We start from the raw sequence: 27,211 nt of genomic DNA on the forward strand, positions 1-27,211 counted from the left end.
ATGTGACAACCTTCACAGCTGTCACAATGTGTATACTGTGTATTGGGGCATGTGCTGCGGGCTGCACAACACGCCGCAGTACAAAATATACACATCTTACATATCCCTGCATTATGTGACAGGCACCATGCAGTACATGCCACATGGCTCGGGATATGTAGGTGGGCACCATAGGTGCCCCCCAGGGCCCATAGCGGAGGCCCTGGGGGGGGAATGGGACCCTGCAAGGGGCCCCTAAGTCACTTTCTACCTGCCTTTTCATGACGGGTTAACTGCTATGAAAGGGCCGTCGGATGGAGTCATCCTAATCCCTATGGCGGTGTCTGAGCAGTCACCGCGCCATTGTAGGGAATAAGAGTCCGACCGCCGCACTGACGGGATCCTTGATCCTGACGGATGCGATGGTCTTTACCTCACCAGTAGTGATCCAACTGCCTGCATTATAATGCGGCGTTCGGATCAGATGGGCTGGATGGTGGCGGGACTGGTGGCGGGACTGTCACCCACGACCTGGCAGAGACTGTCCCCCCGCAATCGTAATCAGTCTCTAAGTGCAGCCTGAAAAGAATGTTCTTTACATATGCAATGAACTTATGATTTCAACAGATATTAACACAAATGTTCTACTTTACACTTTCATTATGTCTGTTTTGATTATTGCTTTTTGGGGGGAGAGAATGTGGCCTAACAGGTAGGGCGGTGGACCTCGGAGCTGAAGAACCGGGTTCAATTCTCAGCAGGGAGAGATTCAGCGATTTGCCCAGAATCACAGAATGTTGAGCATTCTGGGCAAATCGCTGAGTCTCTCCGTGCCTAATAAAAAATGAATATGTCTGGCTGTTACGTAACTGCTGCTTATGTAAAGCGCTCTGATACCTTCAGGTCAAGTTCGCGCTATATAAAACTCCAGAAAAGAAAAACTATTTTTGAAATAAAAATCCACGTCTTTTTAATTATGGATTGTGAATTTGTTTAGTTTTGGAGATGGCATCTGTCATTTATGCATAGTTAATTTACTATTACAAATAAAATTTTAGAGCTTCTTGAGTGCCTATCAATATTCATCAGATGAACTGGATGTACTGCCGTTGAGAATAATTTGCCAAACTTCAGATATTTGTTTTTGAAGGTCTCTACAGCAGATATGTCAGGCATTCTGTATATACTAGAATGATGCTGGTTGATTTGTTCTAAGTTCAGCCACTTAAAATAATCAGCTAATTAGAAGTGTATCTCTAATTCTTCCATTCTGAAAACATTGAGATCATACATAGGGTTATCTAAGTGGCTAGTGTATTACCGGTTTACACCCGCAATTCACCCATAAATAGCGAAAAGTTGAAAATTTCCATCAAAACATATTTTTCTTTGCTTAAAAGCTCACCCAGAGGTAAACTGGAGAGAGCAGCTTATAAACATCTCAACTTCACAAAATGTTAAAGTAATGAACTTCACACATCTTTACCAGCAGAAATTTAATTCCACACACCCCTGAACTAGATTCGTCAGGTCAATATCAAGACGTTACCATGCACAAGGAAAAAAGGAACTTATACGCCATTTAGCAATATATATTATATCCAGTCTGAATTTCTGCAATAAGGAGAAAATGTATATATTCAGCCAGAAGCCCTTCTTTACAAGGCATCACTCCCCTCCCAAATTTCCTTACTGCCAAATGTGGCCACCATACCTATGGCCACTTTTAGCTAAGATGAAAGCAATACATTCTTGTACTCCCTTTGAAAGAATTCAGCAAAAATTATAAAACAGAATGATGTACCTTAAGTACTCTTAGGTGAGGTCGAAAATTCATGCAGCAGAATATTCCGGCCCAAGTGTAAAATATGGGTTTGCGGTATGTGGCCGTGTCACATAAACAGACTGTGCTGCCTACTCTTGACTGCAGTACAGTTAAGGGCATGAGAGTAATAAGAATTTGCAAAATGTCCCTCACATCGCCCATAGAGTCCATTACGTTGTGATCGCTTGTAATTTCCGCGTTGCTGCTGCTCCCTTGACTTCACAGTGGGCAAGACAATCCCATCACTGTGTGTCTACTTGTCATGGCCTCCAGAGCCTTGCAGGGACTTGAAAGATGGAGAAGAAAATAAGAAAGATAATGCTGGAGTCATTGACTCTTAGTAGCCAAGATCATTGATGTTTGCTGATGTTCCTGATGGCGAGAAGGTTTTCTCTCCGGGGACAAGTGATTGAAATGACCGTCTATGACAATCTTCAGTCGCTCTTGCAAGAGAAAGCTCGTCTGAAGTGATACACTGGAGGAATAAATGCTATTGTTTCAATTGCCATTGTGGAGTCAGAGGATCGTACAGTCACTCCTTTCTTTCTGCTTCCTTTAATGCAACATTAGGTTTCTACGTGATAGCTTTATCGGTGATATGAAGATGTATAAGATCTATACGTGGTTTGGAGGACCGTGGGCTGCTTCCAGACCATCCGTTCCCTGAATGACTGCTACATGATTTCCTCATAAGCACATTGTGCTGAGTCTAGCTAATATTTTGCAAGTGCCGCTTCAGAACTGCGTACAACATCTATGACTTCTCCAGAACTTTGATTGGTAAATGTGCTGTAAAATTAGTCACCTGGTCCAAATAAAAAATATCTTTTTGGGTGGAGACTGTGCTCACTTGTTACATTTGATGAGACTAGTATAGATCTAGGGCCATATTATCAAAGATTTGCGTTGCTCTTGCACCACGCAATGTGGTGCAAGAGCGACACAACATTATCAACTTTATCAAGGACGCAGATTTATCAAGGTATGCAAGGCCACCTTGCGTGGCCTTCCTGGTTTGATAAATTTAGGGTAAAGCAATGTAGTGCAAATCTGCGTTGCGTTACTCTGGTCTGAGAAGGCGTTCCATGGGTGGAGCGTGAGTGTTCAAATGCATCCACCCATGGATTATGGCACATTCCCAGCGTTAGTGCATCACAACAGGTAGGGGGGCTCACCATACATAAGAGAAAACAATGAGTCACAAGGGAAACAGTTTCCTAAATGTTAGGAGAGTTGTCTACACAGGATTACTGTTAAACTGAGTGGGAAAGCCATCCCTTATGGAAGAGGATGCCTCACACACATAATAGTGCCGTGCTTCATCTTCGGCATCCTCTCCCCACCCTGATAAGGTGGTGCCACCAGGGCAGACTCAACCTCCTCTAAGACTTGGTGGTACGGCGGAGTTCTTGAATAAAACTAATGGACAAAAGCGGGATCCTAAAATCTAAATATACCTTAAACTTCCTTGGTTATCACATTTATTAGTGAGGACTCTAAGTATATCTTAAAACGCTATTTCTGGCAGGTAAATGGAGCACAATGACTCAAATCCGTCACATACTAGCCAACATGTTTCTACCCACGGTAACTATCTCGGCTGGGGCATTCATCAGGGCTCTAGGATCCCTTACTCTAAATCATCTATGCACCAGCATTACCATGAGAAACACAAATGCTGCAATGCTCAGTATGGCACATTACTGCCCTTTACCTATCATGCAGCACAGCAAAGTGACTTGCTGCACTGTGTGATATGGTGATAAATATGCTATCCAGTATTAAATACTTTTCCATGCATATTTTTGCTATCAGTTCAGCCCTAGGGTTGTAGGTCTAACTGAGCTTAGTTAAGCTCCTTGGTTCCAAGTGTAGACACGAGTCACAGAGCCAAAACAACTTTGGTCCTGAGCCGGTGTAAAGGGCCACGTGGGGATACAGGCAATCCAACCTCCTACTATCAATCAATCAATCGTTGTCTTGTAGAGTGTGACCACTCACCCATGAGGGTCTCAAGGTTCTGGGCTGGGGGTTCTACTGGATCTGCTGTTCAGTCAAAGAGCCAGGTCTTGAGGTCCTTCCTGAATTGTGGCAGCGATTGTGTTTGCCTGAGGTGCAGAGGCGTTCTTGACAGTCTGCGGTTTCTTTTGGAGTTTCTGGGTGGTGCCGGCATAGAGTGTGTTGCCGCAGTCAAGTCTGCTGCTGACGAGCACAAGGGTGGCCATTTTCCTGGACTCAGTGGGGATCCACTTGAAGATCTTACAAAGGCAGCAGAGCGTGTGGAAGCAGGAGGACGAGACGGGGTTGATTTGGCGGTTCATTGAGAGCGAGGAGTCCTGGATGATGCCAAGGTTTTGTGCGTGGTCCATAAAGGCAAGATAAAGTGGGGCTTGCTTAGCCACTTCATATTTGCCTAGTATCAGGTGTAAGTTCAAGCACTGCTCTATGGTGCTTATTCAACTTCAAAACCCTATTGACAGGGGTTTATAATTTGATTTTCCTCTGCCCACTCTATAAACCTATTATATAAATCCCTTCCAATAAGCTTTGCCGGAATATCTATCAATGAGATTGGCCGATAACAGTTTGGCAGAGAACGATAAAAATTGGTACCATAGTAGAAATAGACCAGGAACCAGGTATAAATGCATGTTTTAAATTATTAAAAACATTAGTCAACAGTGGGGCCCAGAGGTTGACATTGCACTTAATTAAATCAATAAGTACAACATCCATGCCCGGAGCTTTCCCCCCTGTGCTCTGTTGTATAGCTACTGTGACTTCCTGCAGGGTAACCTGTCAGAGAAGGGGTCCACCCTCTCTAAAGCTTGTGGAACAGACTACCCAGCTGAGTTGATTTTGGAGAAATGTGCCTCCCACGCATCACTGCTTATGTGGCTCCAAATTGAGGTCACCATATGGTTAGCGGATCTCATTGCTGAGACTGCATCAGAGAAGAACTTACTGTTTTTGATGAGTGCTGCAGACTGCTGGGTGAGAACTTCATTGCCTCTCTTTGTTGTGGCCCATTTAAACTGTTTCAGAAGGATGGCCACAATGGAGGGGTTCCTCGGGTGAGCGGTTAAAACAAAACTTGAAATCACTAGCTGGGGTGTTTAAGGCCACGGCGTGACCTCTGAGCGGTAGATTTATCCAAATGGTCAAACCCACAAGGCATTACCAGAGCGAGATGGAGTGGCCAGTACACTAAAACATAGATGCCCATCAAACACAATAGGATTGGTGTTCCAAGTTTCTTGTAACAGCAAACTATCATAATTTCTTATAAATAATTTCCATTCAGGGAGATGTACTTTGGAACGAAGTCCTGAGATGTTGAAGCTCGGAATTTTCATTGTGGGGCCAATTGACTTCAAGGTAGAGATGTTTTGGGCTTGTAGGTAGTTGGCTTGACAAAACCTCAGGCTGTTTTGGCAAAATACCACTAAAAGATGGCCCAGGTGTCCCAAGTCAGAGGATCTCTGTGAGACCTGATAGGGCTGCATATCTATGACTACATGCCATACCCATATCTGGCTGTGTCTGAAAACTAGGCAAAAGTGGGCATGGCATCTGCTTAGGGTGTGTATAAAAATACCCCGGGCAGTGTAACAATGCTTGTCGATGTGGGGAGAGCCACCTCATAGGGCACAAGGAATTTCTTGACAATGGCGGGTTGCCTGAAATTCAGCACAATGCAGTCCCCTGCTATATTTTTTGGCGAGGGAGTCGCCCATCCAACCTTGTGCAGCATTAAGAACGTGTTGCCCTCTGTCGCATGAACATTTTTAGGATTGCTGAGCCAGTAGATAAGCCTATTATACAGTTGCACCCAAGTCTCAATTTAATTATCCTTTAACGGGGGTACTCCTGCCAATAAAGGTATGTATGAACATGCTGCTGGAGGGTATCTTTAAAATCGAGGTGCTGAGATTAAGAACCATGGGCCTGATTTAGCTCTCAGCAAACGGGTTACTCTGTCATAATGGTGACAGATAACCCGTCTGCTGAAATTTAAATCCCATAAGATATAATGGGATGTATATATATTGGCAGACTGAATATCCATCACCATTGTAATGGAGTAACCGGTCCGCTGAGATCTAAATGGAGTGGAGAGGTGTGGTGCAGTGGCCGGGGCAGCTGACTTCGGAGTACAGGGTTTACAGTTTGATCCCCGGCTCCGGCGGCAGCTCAGCTCAGCACCATGTGACTCTGGGCAATAGCTCACTTAATTTCCACAACAGTCCCCAGTGCCTTCAGACCCGCAAGGGTGAGTAGTTCGTGCTTTACAAATACTGATTTATTTATTTATAAATCAGGCGCCATGTCCCTTTTACCATTATTGACGGGAACCCCACAGCTTGCTCGGTCAGAGAGTTCAATAACGGGTCAATTTGGGTGCCTTTGCGAGTGAGTCCTGTCTCTTGTTCTAAGGGGATGGGGGTCGTAATGCTAAAGTTAGAGCTGGAAATCCTAACGGGCATGGGAGGGTTTGCGCTCAGTTGCGCTCAGTTGTTCTCGCAAGACTATTATCCTCCTTCTTGTTCTGACGATCATGGGAACAGACATACAGTTATTGTGGCCTGTGATATTTGGATTAATAGTTAGCAGGAATAGTTTGATTAAAGTGTCTATGTCGGCCTTCATCACAGTCAATCGCTCCTATATAGGACTAAGTTGCCGATGCAAGAGTGTAAACAATTTCTTACATATCTCCTCAATATTGGAGAAATCAATATTAGGTTGACCTATTCCTTCTAACTTGGTTATAACATAGGCTGAGGTGCACAGCTGCTGGTCTTTTTACTCTGTACAGTAGGTTCAGGGGGGGAAATTATGCTTGTTAAACTGTAAGACACCGAGCTCATCTTCATGTTCTCCAAATCAACTATTAGGATGCACTCAGCGTTGTCCTTACTAGATAGAGTTGCACGCCCCTATGTCAACCCCAGGAATCTCTTCTTGCCCTGAGGCTCCAGGGACACATCAACTGGCCCCCTCCCTAATTCCATGGATCATCTCCACTCTGTTAGAGCAATTTAGTTCATGGCAAACCCCATGGCTCGTTCAAGCACGGTATCTATCCTGGGCATCCTGCGGGGAACAGTAGCTTTACATTTGCCAATGAGGGACATAAAGTTGGTGACACTCTCCAGCAACACTCAGAGCGCTGTAGCTGGCAAGTGGTCCTCGTCAGAGAGTGGGCACAGCCCTGCCGCGGATAGCCGCGGACGGACCCGCTATTGCACCTGTCTTCGCCCAGGCATACGCCCGGACGCGTCCCACACTGGGGGGTATTTGCGGGTCTTTTGTAGCACCCGACTGGCGCTATGACGCTCCCCACCTCCTCCAACACACAACAGCACTCTGGGACTTGTGGTCCTGAATGCCCAAGTTGACGCAGAATGTGTCCTTGTTTATAAACTTTGAAATATATGTACAGTTTATTTATAGGCATTTAAATGTATTGTGTTAGAAGACAACATACTATAGCCTTTCCTTTCACACTAACAAGACTCTCACATAGTTCACTTTAGAAAATCTTCACATTTTACAGTAAGAGAAAGAAAGTTAAACACCTGTTTCCCTGTTAACAGAAGAAGCAGCAATTAATCAGACTACACTGACGTTTGACCTCTGTATCTGAATACGCAGCAAATGAGACAAGATACAATCAAAATGTAAAGTCTTGCTTAATGCTCATTCACCTTCTGAACTCCAGCATGGTTATTTTTGGAGAGCTGAAGCACCCCCTCACACCTGCCTATAGCGCCTATGGTCATAAGTAAAGAGAAAGAGTAGGGCAGGGAAGGGTAGGGTAGGATACAGTAGGGCAGGGAAAAAGAGCAGAAGGAAAGAGAGACAGGATGAAGAGAGCTCATAGAGAGAGTGAGAAGAGAGAGAAGAGGAAATACATAGAATGTTATGTTATGTGTAACCGCAAGTATATCTTAGTACAGAGCAGGTGTGTGTGCCTGGCCCTCTCTATGGCAGGTTGGAGAATAGAAAAGTCATGTCTTCAGCTTCTTGAGGGATTTAAGAAGAGAGGTGAGGCTCTGATGCGGAGTGAGACGCCGTTCCATGCTCTAGGACCGATGTAAGAGAACGCCCATCCTCCTGGTCTGGTTCTATGTATGCATTGGTTGTGTGCAAGCAGGTGTCCTACGGAGCAGAGGTGTTTAGGTGGTTGGTGGAAGGAGATGTGGCGGTTCAAGTGGGTGGAGCCTAAGTCGTGTAGTGCCTTAAATGTCTGTGTGAGAAGTTTGGAATTAGCACGTTTGTGTATTGGAAGCCAGTGAAGCTCCCTGAGGTGTGGTGTGATGTAAGGTTTGTGTGGGAGGTTAAGAATGAGTCTGGCTGTGGAGTTCTGGATGGTAGTCTTCTAGTGAGTTTCTTGGTGATCCCGGCATAGAGGTGGTTCCCTAGCCCAACTTGCAGGTCACTGGGCTTGAATGACAGTTTTTCTAGTTCCTCAGCATCTTCGGTGTTGAAACAGGATGCATAGGCAGCTAGGGACACTCCGTGCCTGGAGACCTGGTTTGATCTACCCGATTCTAAGGATGCCCTCTCTAGTTTCATCACTCCCTCCTTAGATGAGCTTCGGATACTTTTCACTAAGGTTTAATCTGGCTACCCAGATGAACCAGCTCCACCAGAATTTTGGCTCACAGGATGGAGATCATCTTACCAGGTTTGTGCGACTTGCTCAATTCCTCTTTCACAATGGATCAGTTACCCACAAGATGGAAGTAAGCCACTGCCGTGCCTCTCCTAAAAAAAACAACACTAGACCCAGTTCTATCTGAAATCTTTAGGCCAATTTCTCTGCTCCCTTTCTTCTTGAAAGTAGCCGAGAAGCATGTCAACGCTCAATTAATGAGATTCATAGAGACCAACAATCTGCTGCATGAGACTCAATCTGGGTTTCGGGCTCAGCTTTACTGATGGCCACTGAGTCTCTTTGACTCTGTGCAGATAGTGGTCAAACAGCAGTATTAATCATGCTTGACCTTAGCGCAGCGTTTGACTCCGTATCCCATGGCCTTTTTTAGAGCGGCTATGGAATTACAGTGTTGGGGGTACAGCTCTGAGGTGGCTTTTTTCCTTCCTCCAAACCACACCTTTCAGGTAGTTCAAAGGCCTTTCTCATCTGAAGTGCTGTCTCTGCCGCAGGGGGTGTCTCATGGCTCTGCGTTGAATCCTACATTGTTCAATCTGTTTATGCGCCCCCTGGCAGATGTCATTGAGTGACACAATTTTACCATTGTGTCTTATGCCGATGACACGCAGCTTATTGTTACTCTATCTCAGGATGAGGGAGAGGCAGCAACCCAATATGGATCCTGCCTAGTTGAACTTATGGAATGGATGAACAAGAGCTTCCTCAAACTCAATGCCAGTAAAACAGAGGTTCTCATTCTTGTCAAACAGCCCTCTGTTTGGTCCTTCGCCTGGTGGCTGGAAGCATTAGGTCCTACTCTAGCCCCCACGCCACAAGTGAAGAACCTAGGGATATGGTTTGACACAAATTTAACATTTGACATTCTAATAGCTTGGAAATGTTTCAGCATTCTCAAAACTCTGACTCTGATCATCAGTCTTCTCCCTGTAGCAGCCAGGAAAACAATAGACCAGGCTCTTCTCCTGTCCAGACGGGACTATTGCAATGTACTCTACATTGGCGCTATGCAGGGAATATTAGTAAAGTTTCAGAGAGTACAAAATGCAGTAGCACGCTTATTGTTGAAACTCCAGAAACTGGTTCCCTAAGGCCTTGACCTTGCCAAACTGCATAGGTTGCTGGTGAGCAAAAGAATATCCTTTAAAGCCATGTGCCTATGCCACAAAATGTTAAAAGGCAAAGGTCCCCGTTATCTCTCCCCTCTGGGGACACCTTATCAGCCCAGCTGAAGAGTCAGGTCGACTGGAACCATACTTGCTGTGGTCCCCATCATGAAAAGAGCCCACATGGGTTGCTGTTCTTTTAGTGTTCAAGCCTCTAAGATGTGGGACACCCTGCTCCTTCATCAGAGACAAGAACTCTCAGAAACAACCTCCCGGAAGAATCTCAACACATGGTTGTTTAGATTGACCTAAAGCTTCATTGCTCAAGGATGCCACACTTTCCTGGACCATTTGATAAGTTTTTACCTTAGTCTTTTTATTTCCTTTCAGATAGTGATTTTCTAATCTCTATTAGGCTCTTGGAGGGCAATCCTAGCGTGGGGACACTCCAGTTGGAGTAACCAGGCACTTTATAAAATGTATTATTAATATTATTGACTTTTGAGGTCATGTCCAGTTTGCTGTTGATGATTATCCAAGGCTCCTCGCATGGTGCTAGATGTGGGTCCGGGTGTGGGTCTGGGTCTTAGTTCAGCTGGCCACCAGTTGGTGTTCCATGGTGAGGTGGTCATGTTGAAGAGTACTACTTCTGTCTTATCGGTGATGAGCTGGAGACAGTTGGCTTTCATTGAGTTAGCAACATCAGTCATGCAGGTGGTGAACTTGTTTCTTGTGTTGCGTGTCTTAACCAAGAGGTAGAGTTTGAGTTGCATGTTGGCAGCACAGGAGAGGATGTTGATGTCTTGTGTGTGGATAACAGTAGTCGGAGGGATCAGGTATGCATTAAAGAGGGTAAGGCTGAGCGATGACCATTGAGGCACTCTGCTGATGAGTTTGCAGACTTAACAGGAGTAAAGTGTCAGACAGGCAGCTTGTGTTCTATCCATTAAGGTGAAGATCCGGTGGAGAGCTATTCCTTGGATGCCAATCTCTTGCAGGAACTTGATGAGAATGGAGGGTAAGGCATTGTAAAATGTTGCAGAGATGTCCAGGAGAATAAGGGCTGCTGTGCCTCCTCTATCAAGGATCATGTGGATATCAAATTTGGCAGCGATGAGTGCTGTTTCTGTCCTGTGGTTGGGCCTGAATCCAGACTGAGTGGCATTGAAGAGATGAGTTGAAGGGAGATGGGTCTTTAGTTGGAAATGCAGAGTGAATGGTTTGTTGAGCAGCTTCATGATGGTGGCGTATTTCCAAGTGTCCGGGAATGTGCTGAGTCGATGGAGGCATTAAGGATGGGTGTTAGTGCTTCGCTGATTGGTAGTCTTTTGGTGAAGGTGTGGTGGAGGCTAGTGTCACAATGGGCCTTTGAGTGGAAGGCCTTTATGGTAGCAGAGATTTCCACGGTGCTGATGGCAAGCCACAAGGTGAGGGTTCGTTCTTCGGCAATAATGGGAAGTTGAGTTGTGACGGTGATGGGGACCGGCTGAGGGTCAAAGTTGCTGTATATGGGGGTGATTTTGTTACAGAAGAATTCCAAGATCTTGTTCAAAAGGTATGGGCAGATGGTTGGATGGATGGATGGAGGGTTTAGGTGGGCGGGTGGATAGATAGATAGCCAGCCAGCCAGCCAGCCAGCCAGCCAGCCAGACAGACAGACAGACAGACAGACAGACAGACAGACAGACAGACAGACAGACAGACAGACAGACAGACAGACAGACAGACAGACAGACAGACAGACAGACAGACAGATAGATAGATAGATAGATAGATAGATAGATAGATAGATAGATAGATAGATAGATAGATAGATAGATAGATAGATAGATAGATAGATTTGGAAGGACAGCAGGTTTGAACATATGTGTCAGAGCTGCATTTAATTCCAAGTCCAATCATCCAAAATGATATAAATCAAGTTGAAGTAGTTTATTAAATTGTGATAACAGTGATATAGACATTTAAATAAGAATTAATATTTACAAGTATTACACATGGTTAATAGTTAATAATATGTTAGCTATAATAATTTAGATCAGCAGTGTCTACTTACCCACAGGATGGTCTCTCACTGTAAGGCTTACTGTTGCAGACTGGGGTGTAGGAAGTGCTTTTATGGAAGCAAGGCAAGTCACAGTGCCATTTTCTCCAAATGTCATATTTAAAGTGCTGACAGCATTTTGAAGTCCTTCGGATCCTACACTGTGCTGTGTAGTCACATAGTTGAATGAATCCACAGGTGAGTTATTTGTCATCCAGGTAATGTGGGGAGCAGGGAGCCACCCAGAAGCTTGGCACACCACGTAGGTAATTTCATTGATGACAGTGGTGAAGCTACCATTTGTAATTTGTAAAGTTCCATTTACTGCAAAAGCAAGGACATGTGTCACTCTTAGGTCACAGTTATAGTTCCCTTTGTATAAAGATGGTATTTCTTTGATTTTACTATTAAAAACCATGTGCAAGGAAACTTTATCTGAAGTCTAACCACCTGGCGTTTAGATGTTTTTTCCAGATATCCGATAGGTCCCATTTTATTTCAAGTTTAGCACAGTGGTGGTTTAACGTAATAGAGTAAACATGGGTAACATGAAATGTTTTTGGCACAAAAATCAGTTGAGTTATGAAGCATTGAGTGTATTTGTGTTAATCGGGCTGAAAGTTAAAGGATTATGTTACTTACCCTGTAAGCATCTATTCGTAGCGTGTAGTGCTGCAGATTCACATGCTATGCATTCTTCTGCCAACTAGTGTTGGGTCCGGACTTTGCAAGTTGGTTTTCTCGAGGAAGCTTTACGATCAGAGTTGTTTCTCTACTCCCCCAAGGTATTGCGCATGTTGAACACTTTGTTCCACAGAATGTTTTCTTTTAGCCATAAAAGGAGTGAGGATATAGTCTGCTTAGCAAGCGTTTTCTGTTAGACATGCTGCTTTGTATGTATTTTGTCTCCATCTAATACCTGCCGGGAAGGCGTGAGGATGCATGTGAATCTGCAGCACCACACGCTATGCATAATGATGCTTACAGGGTAAGTAACATAATCAATTTGTAGCATGTGTGGTCTGCAGGTACACACGCTATGCATAGACTGTAAAGCAGTACCCTTCCACGCGATGGCTTTAGGCATGAGATTGTGCAGTTGTTTGAAATAAATTTTGAAGGACTGTTTGCCAACGTGGATACGATGCGTGCACGCCCGACAGCCGTGAGGCAAAATTGGTGGTTTCTTGACCAGCTACAGGCCCTGCGACACGCATCTCCGGTGATGCAATGGCGATAAGCGGCAGCAGCGACACGCTTCCTTCGCGATGCGACGGTCCAGCGACACTCTTCTCCAGGGATTCGACAGCGAGCAGCGGCGACACGCTTCCTTGGCGATGGCCTGTGGTGGCGTTACGCTTCTCTCTCGTTGTGTCGCGCTTCCAGCTCCCAGCAGCAAGGGCCTCACACAGTTACAGGCACCTCAGGGCAGGTCAGAACTTTCAGCAAGGAAGTCAGGGAAGCTGGGGGTGAAGTCCTTTTGTGTCTGGGACTTCAGAAACAAGAGGCCAGCTCTTCTCAGGCCCACAGAGACTTTTCCTCAGATGGACACAGCACACAGCAAAGTCCTACTTAAAGCAGGGGACACAGCACACAGCAAAGTCCCTTGATCCTATCCTCAGCAGAAACAGCAAACTGCAGGCCAGCCCCAGAAACACAGCAAGGGCAGTACGTCTCCTCAGTCTCTTTAGCTGTCCTCTTTGACAACAGGTTCCTCTTGATCACAAAGTTGTCTAAAGTTCAGGGGTTTCAGCTCTCATATTTATACCCCAAAAGTCTTTGTTCTCTATGTGTGAGGGGCCCTGGACCCAGCCCAAACCAGTTCTGGGTGCTCAACTTCTTCCTTTGTCAGTGTGAGCCAGGGTCATCAGACGCACCATAGGAGGTGGAGCCAGCATTGTGGAAGGCAGGCACAGCCCTATTCAGGCCCAGGTGCCACTCATCCCACCACTCCACATGCAGATAGGTCTATTCAGCCTAATAATGCTGACTCACCCAGACTTCTAGAGCCACCCCAGCCCCTGTCACTCTCAAACCAGACAGTCAATCCACAAACAGAAAGAGGCACACAGAAAGGTTGAACAAGATAATAGCTACTTTCTAAAAGTGCTATTTTCAAATACAGAATGTAAAAACCATCCTTCCTAAAAGATGTGTTATTAAATTCTGAGTTCAGGGATACCCGACTCTGGTTTTCTATCTCACTCCTATGGGAAGATATGCAGGTAAACAAGTTACACAGCATTCTCCATTCTGGCCTATGGGCAAGTTAGCCTTTCAATAGTGAAAAACGAAATTGGCAGTATTTCATTATCAGGTAATGTTACCCACACTAGTACATGTCCTACCTTTTACATACACTGCACCCTGCCCAGGGGGTACCTTGGGACTGCCACAGGGGTGTCCTAGGTGTAAGAAAAGGGAAGGGTAATGCCTGGCAAGTGGGTACACTGGCCAGGTCGACATGGCAGTTAACAAACCGCGCACAGGCACTGCAGTGGCAGGCCTGAGACCTTCTTTTCAGGGCTACTTATGTGGGTGGCAAAATCAGTGCTGCAAACCCACTAGTAGCATTTGAATTACTAGCCCTGGCACACTTAGTGCACTTTACTAGGGACCTACTGGTAAGACAAATATGACAGTCATGGATAGCCAATTGCAATAACAATTTACACAGGGAGCACTTGCACTCTGGCACTGATCAGCAGTGGCAAAGTGGCCAAAGCATCGAAACCAGCAAAAACGAAATCCAGCACAGTGTCAAAACTACAGGAGGCAGAAACAAAAAGTCAGGGGAAACCACGCCAAGGATGCCAGGTCTAACAAACTGGATATTAAACTGTTCTTCTTCTTTATTGATAATGTTATTAACTGCCTTCAATATTCAATGGTTTCTATTGATAAGGTATTTAACAATCTACAATATTCAGTGGTTTCTAGCACAATTAACACATATATGTACTGTTCCATCAAACTCCTATTGGAGTAATCAAATTTCTTTAAGTCATAATTCTTGCCATTCCTTCATGATGCGAATCCAAGAGTTCTTGAGAAGCAAATCTTTCAGAAAAGTGTAAACTGATAGTCAAAGGGTCAACAGAGTTCAGAGTTAATTTCCTCTTAACACTGCTGAAATACAAAAAAAAACTCCAGTTCTCAAAATGGAAAACACAAACTGCATGTCAAGGTTCTAACTGCAGCAACATTGTAATGTGATTGTCCTGCAAAGACACAATGGAACAGGAAGGAAGTTACACCAAATGATCCAAGATGGCCATCACCATCTCTAAACAACATGAGAGATTTGTATTTTTCTTGACTGGCACCACCATGAGGTGCATTCTCCACAGGCATGTTGCCTTTTCCCCATACATGCATCTGCTGAGCCCTGACCGGTAAGTCACGCATCCTGATTGCTGCACCCTGATTGCTGCAAACCTTGCAGCTTCAAATGTTGCGTATTTTATGTCTGTCCTAGGCTATTGTTTAATGCAGAATTACTCATGGCGAAATCGAGTATTCCTTTTCTTAAATTAAGTATAATATTGAATCATATTATCATGTTAATACCATAGGAACTTCATCTCTGAAAAAGGTATTTCAAAAAACGCCTTTGAATGTTAAGTAAAACTATGAATTGAATCCCTTTTTTATTCCTAATAAAGCCACTCAATAAAGCCAAATCTGGTCAGTGGGTTTTGTGAGAACATCTAGATGCCTGCTGTCGAGACCATACGTTTGTCACTACATTGGTTAGGGAAACACATCAGAACCATACGGACACTACAGGTGTTTAATTGTAACCGCTTGAATCTTGGGTAAAATAATATCCTGTTAAAAGAGATCAAAAAGGACATATTAATTGACATGAACAGATAGATATGATAGTGGTTGATTTCAGAAGCATGCAAAAAACATCTCTGCACACTATGGACATGTGTCGAACTTATCTGTATGTAGCGCCAAAGTGCACTTGTTGTAAGACATTTGGTTAGTATTGATTGAGAGAGGTGGAAGCTTCACTCAAGCAACAACCACAATCCTTATTAGGGTGAGCCACAAAAGTCACAAAATTTACCTGCACCAGCTCTCTGGTAGCTTGCCACAAAGAAGTCAGGCTTAACTTAGAGGTAATGTGTAAAGTATTTATGCAGCACACCAGTAGTAATAAAGTGAAACCACAACAAGAAAATCCCCAAATCAATTTTGAAATGCGGAGTACATTTTGATAAATACAATGATACAAGAACCTCAAAAATCCAATCAGTACAGCCAGAGATATAGAATGTTAAGGTTTGTAGGGAAAATAGCACCAAGAAGCAGAAAGCACCACTTGCAGCCATCTGGTCACTCTAGATCAGGGGAAAGTCATAAGTTCAGGCAGACAGCGATGGAGCGTGGGTCGGAAATATTGGCCAGGTCAGCCTGGAGCAATGGGTTCCATTCCTATTGGAGGAGGCGGCTTTTGGCATAAAGAGCAGATCAAGCATCTCAAATGGTCATGGCTGTAGCTCAAAGAGCGAGTCATTGCTGAAGCTTTGCGTTGGTTGATCGTCGTAGAAAGTTGCTTTTGGTGTGAAGTGCAGGTCTCATGTTGCCAATCATTGCAGACAGTCGCTGTCGGCATGAAAAGATGGTCTCACCAGAGCTTTGTGTTGGCAGTTGTCGTGAGCAGCAGAGTCTTGGTGTGAACTGCCCTGCTTGCCATCACGAAGAGCCCAAACATCAGGAGTTTCACCTTTTTCTTGTAGAGGAATTCTCACTGATGCCAGCCAGGGGTCCAGGACCTAGAGTGTACCACTTGGGGATCAGGACTCACTCCAGTAGAGCCCAAAAGCAGAGCTTAGGCATGTCCAGGCAGGTCTAGTTGGTGCTGGTCAGCTGGGCAGTTGCAGGGAGGCGTCTCAAAGCCTGTTGTGACCCTGTAACTCATACTGGTCAGCCAGCTCACCATTGGAGTCACTCTAGGTAGCCTAGGAACATTACTTCCTATGGGGTTTTAGTCCTTACCTCCATTTTCTACGGGAGCGTGTTGCAGTACTAGTGGTTGGCCATATGTAATGCATGTGTAAGTTACTACAAAAGTGCAGTTTGTGAATACGGAAAAGTAGTGAACTTACTCAAAAATGTAAACCTAGTCAAAAGTGTTAGTTACTGTTAGAATCCGGGTTCTCTGGCTGGCACAGGTAAGTACTTGTGACAAGCAGGGAACCTTTCCTCTAGTCAGGATGAGGGGTTACACTACTAAAACAACCCCTTGCTCACTCTCTAGGTAGCTTGGCGCGAGCAGACAAGGCTTATCTCAGAGCGTTATAGGTTAAGCATTTGTGAACACATACAGTAACCAAGTGACAACACTACAAATGGACACCACACAGGTATTTATATTAAAAATAAGGTTTCTTTATATAGGATTATCACAAGACCATTAAACGATTAAAAATACACAATGCGGTTGCTTAGTTGGTAGAAGATTGCTTAGTTTCTCTTAAGTTCTTAAATGCGACACTTTAAGTCAATGTACCTTAGATGCGACACGCAGGGCAACGAAAGTGTTGCAGCGATGCAGATGCGTTGAAGTTCTTGGTGCAAAAGAAATAAAGACAGGATCTTCCAGATGCGTTACGCTTCTCCGATGTTGCGAGAAGGCTCGACTCGATGCGTCAGCTACAGCGGCGTCACCTTTGGCAAGATGCGACGGCAGCGGCCTTTGCAGCGGCACTCTTCTCCGACGTTGCGAGTCGCTTCCGCTCGATGCGATGCTACAGCGGCGACACCCCTTCTGCGAGATGCGACGGCAGCGGCTCTGATTCCTTAACTACATCTTTTAGCATGTACACCCTTGACTCTACCTGCACTGGCGTTGCGCTGCCACCAGAGGGAGGGTTTTCCAAACTTTTGGCCTTTATCTCCAGCTCCCTCATTTTCAGGTCATACTCCATTCTTCTTTCTTCAAGAGCCATTTTCTTGCTTTCTAGCTCCAGTTGCCTATTCAATTTGAGCTTTGCTATTTCCATTTCGTGCATCCTACCCTCTCTTCTATCTGCCAGCTCCTCTGGAGATATACTCTTACTAGACACACTGCTACCGGCAGGGGAAGGGCTTCTCCTTCCTCTTGAGCCCACTGGCCCATCCAGTTGCTCATCTGCATTTTCATTCTCAGTGGCTTTTCTGGCTTCTACCCAGGCCCTCAGCGACTTGTAAAACTCTGGCTTGCCTTTACATCCAGTAGTAGAAACCTTGAATTTCTTGCAGAAGGACTTTAGCTGTTTGACCGTGTAGCTTTCCAATTTCTCTTCTTCCCATTCAAATTCTGTATTGACAGAGACTATGGATGCTGCTTTCTCCACCATGGTAAAGCTTGGCAGTGCTCAAAAAAATAGACAGTCCAAAAAGAAATCTACCCACAAGTATTGGTTGCGTTTAAGGTCTGCACTCACTAAGTAGTGTTCACCAATCACTGTACATGAGTCACAAATGCAAGTCCAGAATCCTCACCGCTAACCACCAATGTTAGAATCCGGGTTCTCTGGTTGGCACAGGTAAGCACTTGTGACAAGCAGGGAACCTTTCCTCTAGTCAGGATGAGGGGTTACACTACTAAAACAACCCCTTGCTCACCCTCTAGGTAGCTTGGCGCGAGCAGACAAGGCTTATCTCAGAGCGTTATAGGTTAAGCATTTGTGAACACATACAGTAACCAAGTGACAACACTACAAATGGACACCACACAGGTATTTATATTAAAAATAAGGTTTCTTTATATAGGATTATCACAAGACCATTAAACGATTAAAAATACACAATACGGTTGCTTAGTTGGTAGAAGATTGCTTAGTTTCTCTTAAGGTCTTAAATGCGACACTTTAAGTCAATGTACCTTAGATGCGACACGCAGGGCAACAAAAGTGTTGCAGCGATGCAGATGCGTTGAAGTTCTTGGTGCAAAAGAAATAAAGACGGGATCTTCCAGATGCGTTACGCTTCTCCGAAGTTGCGAGACGGCTCGACTCGATGCGTCAGCTACAGCGGCGTCACCTTTGGCAAGATGCGACGGCAGCGGCCTTGGCAGCGGCACTCTTCTCCGACGTTGCGAGACGCTTCCGCTCGATGCGATGCTACAGCGGCGACACCCCTTCTGCGAGATGCGACGGCAGCGGCTCCGACGGCGGCACGCTTCTCCGTTGATGCGAGGCGCTTTTCTGGATGCGGTGCAATGCGACAACTACGATGGCTGCGATGGCGACACGCTTCCTCCTCGATGCGAGACTCTCCTCTCGATGCGGTGCAATGCGACAGCTACAATGGCTGCGATGGCAACACGCTTCTCCGGCGTTGCGAGACACTTCCGGATGATGTGAGACGCTTCCGCTCGATGCGATGCTGCAGCGGCGACACTCTCTGTGAGATGCGACGGCAACAGCTCCGACGGCGGCACGCTTCTCTTCACTTGCGTTGCGCTTCCAGCTCCTTGCGACACGCAGTACCTCGGAAGGCCCAACAACAGCAGCAGGCACTTCCAAAAGACTTTGGGGAGCTGGGGAGGAAGTCCACTGGTCCTGGGACTTCGTTCAGGGGGCAATCTCAGTTCAAGCCCTTGGAGATCTTTAAGCACAAGTTGAAGCAAAGTCTTTAGCAGTTTTTCTCCTCTCCTTCAGCAGCAAGGCAACCACTGCAGGCCAATCCCCCAGGTCAGGGACAGTTACTCCTCCTACAGCTTTCCCAGTTCCTTCTCTTCTGGCAGAGGTTCTTCTTGTTTCAGCAGGATCTGATCTAATTTCTTGGGAGCAGGGCTCCTTCTTTTATACAGCAATTCTTTTGTTCTTTGTCGTCAGGGGGCCTGGGCCTGGCTCAGCCCGGTTTTGGAGCACTTTGTTGTGGTGACTCTGCTCTTTCCTTTCAGCAGCAGGGCAGAGACATCAGCCGCTCCACAGGGGGCGGAGCCGGCATTGTGGTGGCAGAGCACAGGTCTATTCAGAGTCAAGGTGTACTCCTCCCACCCATCCCGGTGTAATCTCTCTACCCACCACCTGGCAGCCAGCCTGTCTCCTGGAAATCCCCAGCCCTGCTCCCCACTGAAACTAGGCAGCACACACACACACAGCAGAGGCGGACTGAAATGGCCAGGTCAGTAAATACTAACTTTCTAAAAGTAGTGTTTACAACCACAGGATAGTAAAGTAAACTTTACTAAAAGAAGTAATTTATTATTCTGAGTTCAGGCATACTAAACTTGACTTTCTACCATGCTCTATGGGTCCACAAGGGATTACAGCATGTAGTAATTCCAGCAGCCCATTCTGGCATATGGAGAGCAGGTAGCCTTCAATAGTGAAAAACGAAAATGGCTGTAATTCACTATTAAGACATGCCACACACATCAGGGCATGTCCTACCTTATGCCTACAATGCACCCTGCCCTTGGGCCTACCAGAGGGGTGACTAATATGTAGTTAAGGGAAGGTTTAGGGACTGGCAAGTGGGTGCACTTGCGCAGTCAGCGCGACAGTACCAGACTGCACGCAGGTTCTGCAGTGGCAGACCTTAGACACATTTTACTAGGCCGCTTCTGTGGGTGGCACAACCAGTGCTGCAAGCCCACTAGCAGCATTTGTATTTACAAGCCCTGGCACTCCTGGTGCACTTTACTAGGGGCTGATAGTAAACCAAATAAGCCAAACATGGACACCAATCAATGTATACATTTTTCATAAGGGAGCACTTGCACTGTGGCACTGATTGGCAGTGGCACAGTGCTCTGAGCAGCCAACACCAACAAAACACATGAGGAAGGGAAACTCACGCCAAGGTGCCAGGTCTAACAGTTACCATTTTGAATGAGGCCCATATTGTTGAGTTCTTCTACTCTGTCATTGGAAACTCCATCACCTACCGCCTCACTTTTCCTATCCACTGTACATATTATCTATTGCAATGCCAAGCCACTACTTCAATCCTTCAACCTCACATGATTTTTCTGTCTCTCTCCATTTTCATCGAGTTTGAATACACTGACAGACATTTTGCTACTGAGCAAGGGTTTCTTATTTAAAGTCTCTGCCCCACATAAATAACTCTCCTGGCCTACCCTACACTAATAGTAATATCATAACACTCAATGGTCAGGCAGATGATTGTAGTTTATACAAGCTGCATAGTGATTCCTCTTATAATGCTCGACACTCTTACTTTCCTATACGATAATCCTGCTAAAGGTCCTGTTCACCTACTCTCTTCAATATCACCCTGTACTGTACTAGTCCATATGAATAAACCACCCATTGCAAACTGATCGGGACAGGAAGAACTAAAGAAATCAGTCACATGCCTCTGGCCAAAGTGTGACTTTAATTTAGTACACCACTTCAGGTTCCAACAAGCTACATACTATAACCATATCTTGACATCTCACAATGACAACCAGATATGGGATGATATTAACAAAGTCCATCCCAGCGGTTCTCCCCACAATTTCTCTCAGCAACCATGCCTGTTCAAGACCATACACTTTAAATAAAATATCTCATAATTGACAACACAGTGCAGTAACTGCCTAAGTGGACTATGATTATAAGAAATACTATAAAGGGACCTGTAGAGCTGGTCAAAGCTGTTAGCGCAATGTAAACCATAAACTGCATAACTATCGTTTACACTTTTTCATCCACCAGACTGCTAAGAGGTGCACCCCATAAATCGATAACTGCACCTCTGTGGTTCCTCATGCATGACATGTAAACACTTCCCATATAGGATCAAAGCAAAGACAACTCGCCTCCAAACACACTCACAACGCGGTGTAGTATATAGCCCGTGTAGGCAAGCACTTCAGCACCCCACATAAGGTTATTAAGTGCTATATAAATGTTGCATAAGAATACACTACAACAAAGCTGATTTTTCGCAGCTAAGAGCCTCACCATTCCTTATTTCACATATTACGAAAGAGTCACAAATCTATCAGAATGACCCATGGTATCAGGGATTGCTGGTTCTGTTCTTGAACCTTTATCAAACGTTTGTGAATATTTCCTATACCCACTCATGATAAAGATGCATTTGTATTTAAAAGAAACCAAACATGGTGAATTGCTTTCACATTTGATCCAGAAGAGGAATTCATCATAAGCCTAGACATTGAGTACCTTTATACCACCATACCACAATAGGAAGCGCTGAGGGTGATAGAGGAATCAGTGTAACAGTATAAGGGAGATACTATTAACCCCAGACATTTTGTACAGGACCAAACTACAATGGGTTTAAAAAACTATTTCTTTGAATTTGATGGGACCTTATACCTAGAGACACATGGGACACATGGGACTTCTATGCAAACAACCCTTCCAACAAAAAAACAAGACTATGCTTTGATTTCAGAAGGATGCAAAAACCACCTTTTGATACACTGCACACAATAGATATTAGTCTCAATCGTGTGTATGTAGTTCCCAATTATTGTAGCAAATCTCAGCACTATGATCAACACACACCCTTTTTTATTTATTTATTTTGAGAGTTTTATATAGCGCTGACAAGACCCGAGGGTATCAGAGTGCTTTACAACATGTACACAGGTAAATAAGAAAGGGCAGACAGACAGAACAAAATGGAGAGTCTTTTGGAAGGCACTACGGAGTATTGGTCCGAAGGTTAAAGGTGTTGAGCGAGGAGGAGATCCTTTAGGTTTTTTTTTAACGTCACGAAGGAGGGGTTAGTTCTGAGATCTGCTGGTAGGGAGTTCCAGATTTTGGGGGCCTTTCCCGAAAAGTAGCACGCCAGGGCTTTTTGTTTGTGTCTCTTTGGGGAAATGAGAAGTAGGTTGTTGGTGCTCTTCAGGTTTCTTGCCTGGTCTGCCTTGGTGAGCTTGGCTCCCTGGTAGACTGGTTTACCAGTGTGAAGGTCTTTGTGGGTGAGACAAGCAGTTTTAAACTGGCAGAGAGCTTTAATGGGTAGCCATTTGAGGTTTTTCAGGGAGGAGGAGATATGATCGTGCCTTTTTGCTCCAGTGACCATCCTTGCTGCTGCGTTTAGAGTTGCTCATGGGGGCTAGGTGGGATTTTGCTGTGCCTGTGAGGGTAGCTATTCCGTAGTCTAGTCTGGATAGAACCAGGGCTTGCATTGTGGTCTTGAGATCATTAAGCGGGAGGAAGGGCTTGATTTTTTTGAGTAGTTTTAATTTGTAGTAGGCATTCCTTGCGGTAGCCTTTATGTGTGAGCTCATGTTCAGGTTAGGGTCCAGTAAGATGCCCAGTGACTTAGCGGAGCCAGTCAGGGTACGGTCGAAGTTTAGGGAGTCCATAAGCTTAATCCATTCTTGGACCTGGTGGGTTTGTCCGTCGTTAGAGAGGAGAAGAATTTCAGTCTTATCTTGGTCAAGTTTTAGGTGGTTGTGTGATAGCCAGTTTTGAATTTTCTTTAGAGAATCATTGAGACGGCGTATGTCTTCTGGGTAGGAGACTTCCAGGTAGGGCTGGATGTCATCTGCGTATAGGTGGTAGGTGATGTTGGCTTGGTTGATTATGGTAGAGAGGTGCTCCATGCAGATATTGAAGAGAGTAGGTGAGAGGACAGAGCCCTGAGGGACACCTCTGGTTATAGTGGAGGTATCAGAGATTGTGTTGTTTATTTTGATTTGTTGAGAACGGTTGTGAAAGAAAGAGGTGAACCATTTCAGCACCATGCCGTCTGCTCCGATCCGTTGGTTTAGGGTGTTGAGAAGAAGTTTATGGTTCACCGTTTTGAAGATCTCGGAGAATGTGCAGGCAGCAGCGATCGGCATCCCAACACTTGAGGATGTGGTCTGCTATATTTAGTAAGGCTGTTTCTGTGCTGCAGACCTTTCTAAAGCCTTTCTGAAGCCTTTCTGCAGCCCTTTCTAAAGAGATTGTTGGTGTCGTTGTGCTGGTTGAGTTGGAGTAGGACACATTTCTCGAGTATTTTGGCCAGGAAGGGCAGGTTTGAGATTGGCCCTTAAGTTGTTAAGGCCCTCAGGATCTAAGCCTGTTTTTTTTAGTAGTAGAGGGACTTGGCCAAGTTTTAGGCAATCTGGCATGACCCCCGTGTTTAGCGAGCTGTTTATTATAATCGTCCAGAGGGGTGAAATGACGTGACTGAGGTTTTTTGCCATGGAGGCCGGGAGGGGGTCTGCGCAGTGGGAGGAGGGTTTTGAATTTGCAATTAGTTTGGAGATGTCCATTTCAGAGAGTGGGTTAAATGCTTTACAGCAATTAAGAGTAGAGGGGGATCCTAGGGTTTGGTTGCCCTCCTTTGTCTCAAGGAGGGGGATCCCTACTTCGGAGTCAGGCGCTTGTGTGTGGCTTTCAAGGGAGGACTCGATCAACGTGATTTTCTCATTAAAGAATTTGGTAAATTTATCGCAGCGTACTTTAAAGCCCTGAGGGGCTTTAGCGGGAGGTTTCAAAGTCTGGTTTTTTATGATGTTGAAAAGGTTTTTGGGACAATTTATTGCATTGTCAAGGGCACTGAGGAAAAAGGCTGCTTTTTCTTTAATGATGTGATTTTTGTATGTTCTGAGTTCTGCTCTGAGTCGGTGGAGGTGAGTTGAGGAAGGGTTTACTCGCCAGAGTCTTTCTGCAGCTCTAAGTTGTTGTCTTTCTGTGTTGAGGTCCTTGGTGAACCAGGATCTCGAAGGGGTGTCTCTAATCTTTTTTTAGTTTCAGAGGGGCTAGGACGGCTGTTATCATATAGTTAAAGTGGGTTGTGAGTTCAATCATTGAGAGGTCGTCTGATTTTGGGGGAAGGCTATTGATCATTTTTTTTCCAGCTCATCTAGGGGAACTTCGCTTAGGTTTCTGGACCATTGAAGGGGTTTCTTAGCATGGATGGGGTATAATTCTTACAGGACTAAGTGAAGCAGGATGATGCGGTGGTCTGAGCAATCAACTGAGAGGATGTTGTTGATGGTTATCACCTATTCCTGGGATATGATGGCGTCAAGGGTTGAGCCTCTGTTGTGGGTTTGTTCTTTGCAGTGTTGGATACGGTTGCGCTCAAGTAAGACTTATTTTAAGGATTGGATGTGAGTGTTTTTCTCATCATTCCAGTGGAGGTTGATGTCACCTAGGATTATGTTGTTGGCATCTGAGAGTGAGCAGTGTGTTACCAGGTCTGATAGGTGTTCGAGGAAGGGGCGAGTGTTGCCTGGGGGGTGATAGAGAAGGTGGCAGTTTGTTGACTTATTATTTTTCAACCATATAGAAGTGTTGAGATATTCAAAGGTGCTGTAAGTGGAGGAAACAGATTCCACCACTGTGATGGTATTCTTGTGGATAATAGCTAAGCCCCCACCTTTTTGGTTAGTTCTGTCTTTCTTGATGATTGAGAACCCAGGAGGAACTAGTAAGTCGAGGATCAGGTAGGATGATTCATTTAGCCAAGTCTGTGTGATGAATGCAATATCAATGTCATAGTTGTAAATGTATGGTTTCTTATATAGCGCTGATCACCACTACGGGTATCTCAGCGCTGTATTCATACCACTGAAGGAACCCTTCCCGGCTTTCCATGTGAGGTGTCCACTCCTGGGCACCTCCATGGTGAAGGCCAGGCATCCCAGCGCTGTTGGGACCGTTGTGGAGATTAAGCAAGCTATTGCCCAGAGTTGCAGCGTGGGACTCATGATTAGAATAGGCACTGAGGCGAGAATATCTGGTCCGTGGAATTTATAGCCCGAGACCCTGCCGGGACAGGAATCGAACCCTGGTCCCGGACCAGTGCTCTGCATCGAGGTCTGCCGCTCTAACCATTGAGCCACACTTCTCCAAGGTATACATATATAAGGACCCTACACTATTAAGCTAGCTGTCCTATGGGAGAATGGGAGGGGGTAATCTCACACTAATAGGGAATATATGCCAATCACTGACCAGATTTGGATTTATTGATTGGCAGACAAATGTTGCTGAGAACAGGCTGTAGGGAAGATTAGATCTTCAAAATATCCACTTTGTTTTCTAATCTTGCCAGAGGAACCCTGAATAAAACTGAAGAGTGATTGATTGTTCTAGACAATTTTTGATCTTGCTATCTGCTCAATTTCCTACTTGTGATAGTAGGAGTGCCTTTCCAGGTGTCGATCCCGTCTTGGAGAGATATTGCCAGGATAAGATAAGACCCCATGATGAAGCATGCCCCAAAATGTGAGCGCGCGTCCTTTTATCTAAGAAAAGAGATTCCTCCTGTAGCTGAGACCCTAGGAATCGGTCTCTAGTGAGTTCACTACACTTTTTTCTGAGAATCGCAATAATGGCATGCACACAAGGAGATATTATGTGCTGGAGGATAACTACGGGTGTCATCAGAATCATATCAATTTGCTCTCTGCTAACTCAAAGTAAAGTCCAACAATAACAACAAGAGTTAAAAAGTAAAAAGTAAAAAGTAAAAATGTAGTGGGTGCAAAGAGAGGGCCCTCTGTTCCGTTCTTCGTTTGTCGGTTGTCTTGAGTTAAAGCAGCATGGACTGATTTCTTCACATTAATTTAGGTTTCTCATTTAAATCTTTTCTTCCACACACTTTTTCTCTTGTCTCTAATCAAATCTTCAAGTCGAGCAATACATATTCTTGGCGATATTTGTGAATAGTCAGATTTGAGATGCACTGAACAGCTAGTAAAGTTCAGGAACATCAAAGTGACAGGAGGCTACTGTTGGAATGGACCAAGATGTTGGACTAGTAGGGGGGGGGGGCATAAATCTAAGTATTGTTTGTACAGGAGAGGGAGACAAGGGAAGACAATAGAATAATACATCCAACAGGGTAGGTGATGTAGTATTATACCAAGCAATTAGTGATTCAAAGATTCAAACTTTAGGACAGGGATTATGGATAATGAGATTGTGAGCTTGAAGAATGGGATGTGTTTAAGGAAGCCAAATTCAGAAAGAAATACTATTTTGATACCACTATAAGTGTGATAATGGAGAGATACAACTTCTACTACAGGTGCCGAGCACCAGGTGAGACGATTGAGTCTTACATCGCATTATTAAGAATGATGGCTACAACGTGTGCATTCAAAGATGCAGACGAGATGATACGGGATCAGGTGGTGATGCGTACCACGTGCGTGAAGGCGCAAGAAAAATTATTATGCCACAAGAACCCAAACCTCAAAAAAGTGGTTTCAACCATCAAAAGCATGGAAAGATCAGCCAAAGGAGTTAAATTGCTGCGAAAACCTGACAACCAACAAATGAGCGTCCATCTTGTGTGGAAGGAGGAGGAATCCGCATCCAACAGACCACGCAAGAAAAACCCCAGGACTTATGTTGGAAAGTCAAACTGTTATCGTTGTGGATCCAACGCGCATGTGGCAACTAGTAAAGAGTGTCCTGCATGGGGAAGGATCTGTCAAGGATGCGGAAAAATTGGACATTTCCTTAAGGTTTGCAGAACTTCGCGTTCTAAGAAGATTTACACGGTAAATGAGTCAAAGTCCGAAGAAGACTGAGATGAGAGTGAGCTACTGGAGAACTTGGTGCTGCTGATCACCATTATCAACAGTGAAGATGCACAAAACCAGCCCAGGTGTGATGTCTGTGTGAATGGCG

At 45.0% G+C, this 27,211-nt stretch overlaps 1 protein-coding gene across 4 annotated transcripts in view; it reads right to left on the bottom strand.

Annotated features, from left to right (window-relative positions):
- Window positions 1-27,211, bottom strand: part of IGSF5 (immunoglobulin superfamily member 5) — an 850,576-nt gene that overhangs the window by 417,869 nt on the left and 405,496 nt on the right. For 3 of the 4 annotated variants that reach the window (XM_085621233.1, XM_085621232.1, XM_085621234.1), the window contains one exon: window positions 11,649-11,960. The exons of the other annotated variant lie outside the window; for it this stretch is intronic. In XM_085621233.1, the coding sequence (XP_085477359.1) occupies window positions 11,649-11,960 (312 nt within the window). The remainder of the gene's footprint in view (window positions 1-11,648; window positions 11,961-27,211) is intronic. 4 annotated transcript variants of the gene reach the window in all.

Source organism: Triturus cristatus, chromosome 8, assembly GCF_964204655.1.
Source record: "Triturus cristatus chromosome 8, aTriCri1.1, whole genome shotgun sequence".
Classification (NCBI taxonomy): Eukaryota; Metazoa; Chordata; class Amphibia; order Caudata; family Salamandridae; genus Triturus; species Triturus cristatus.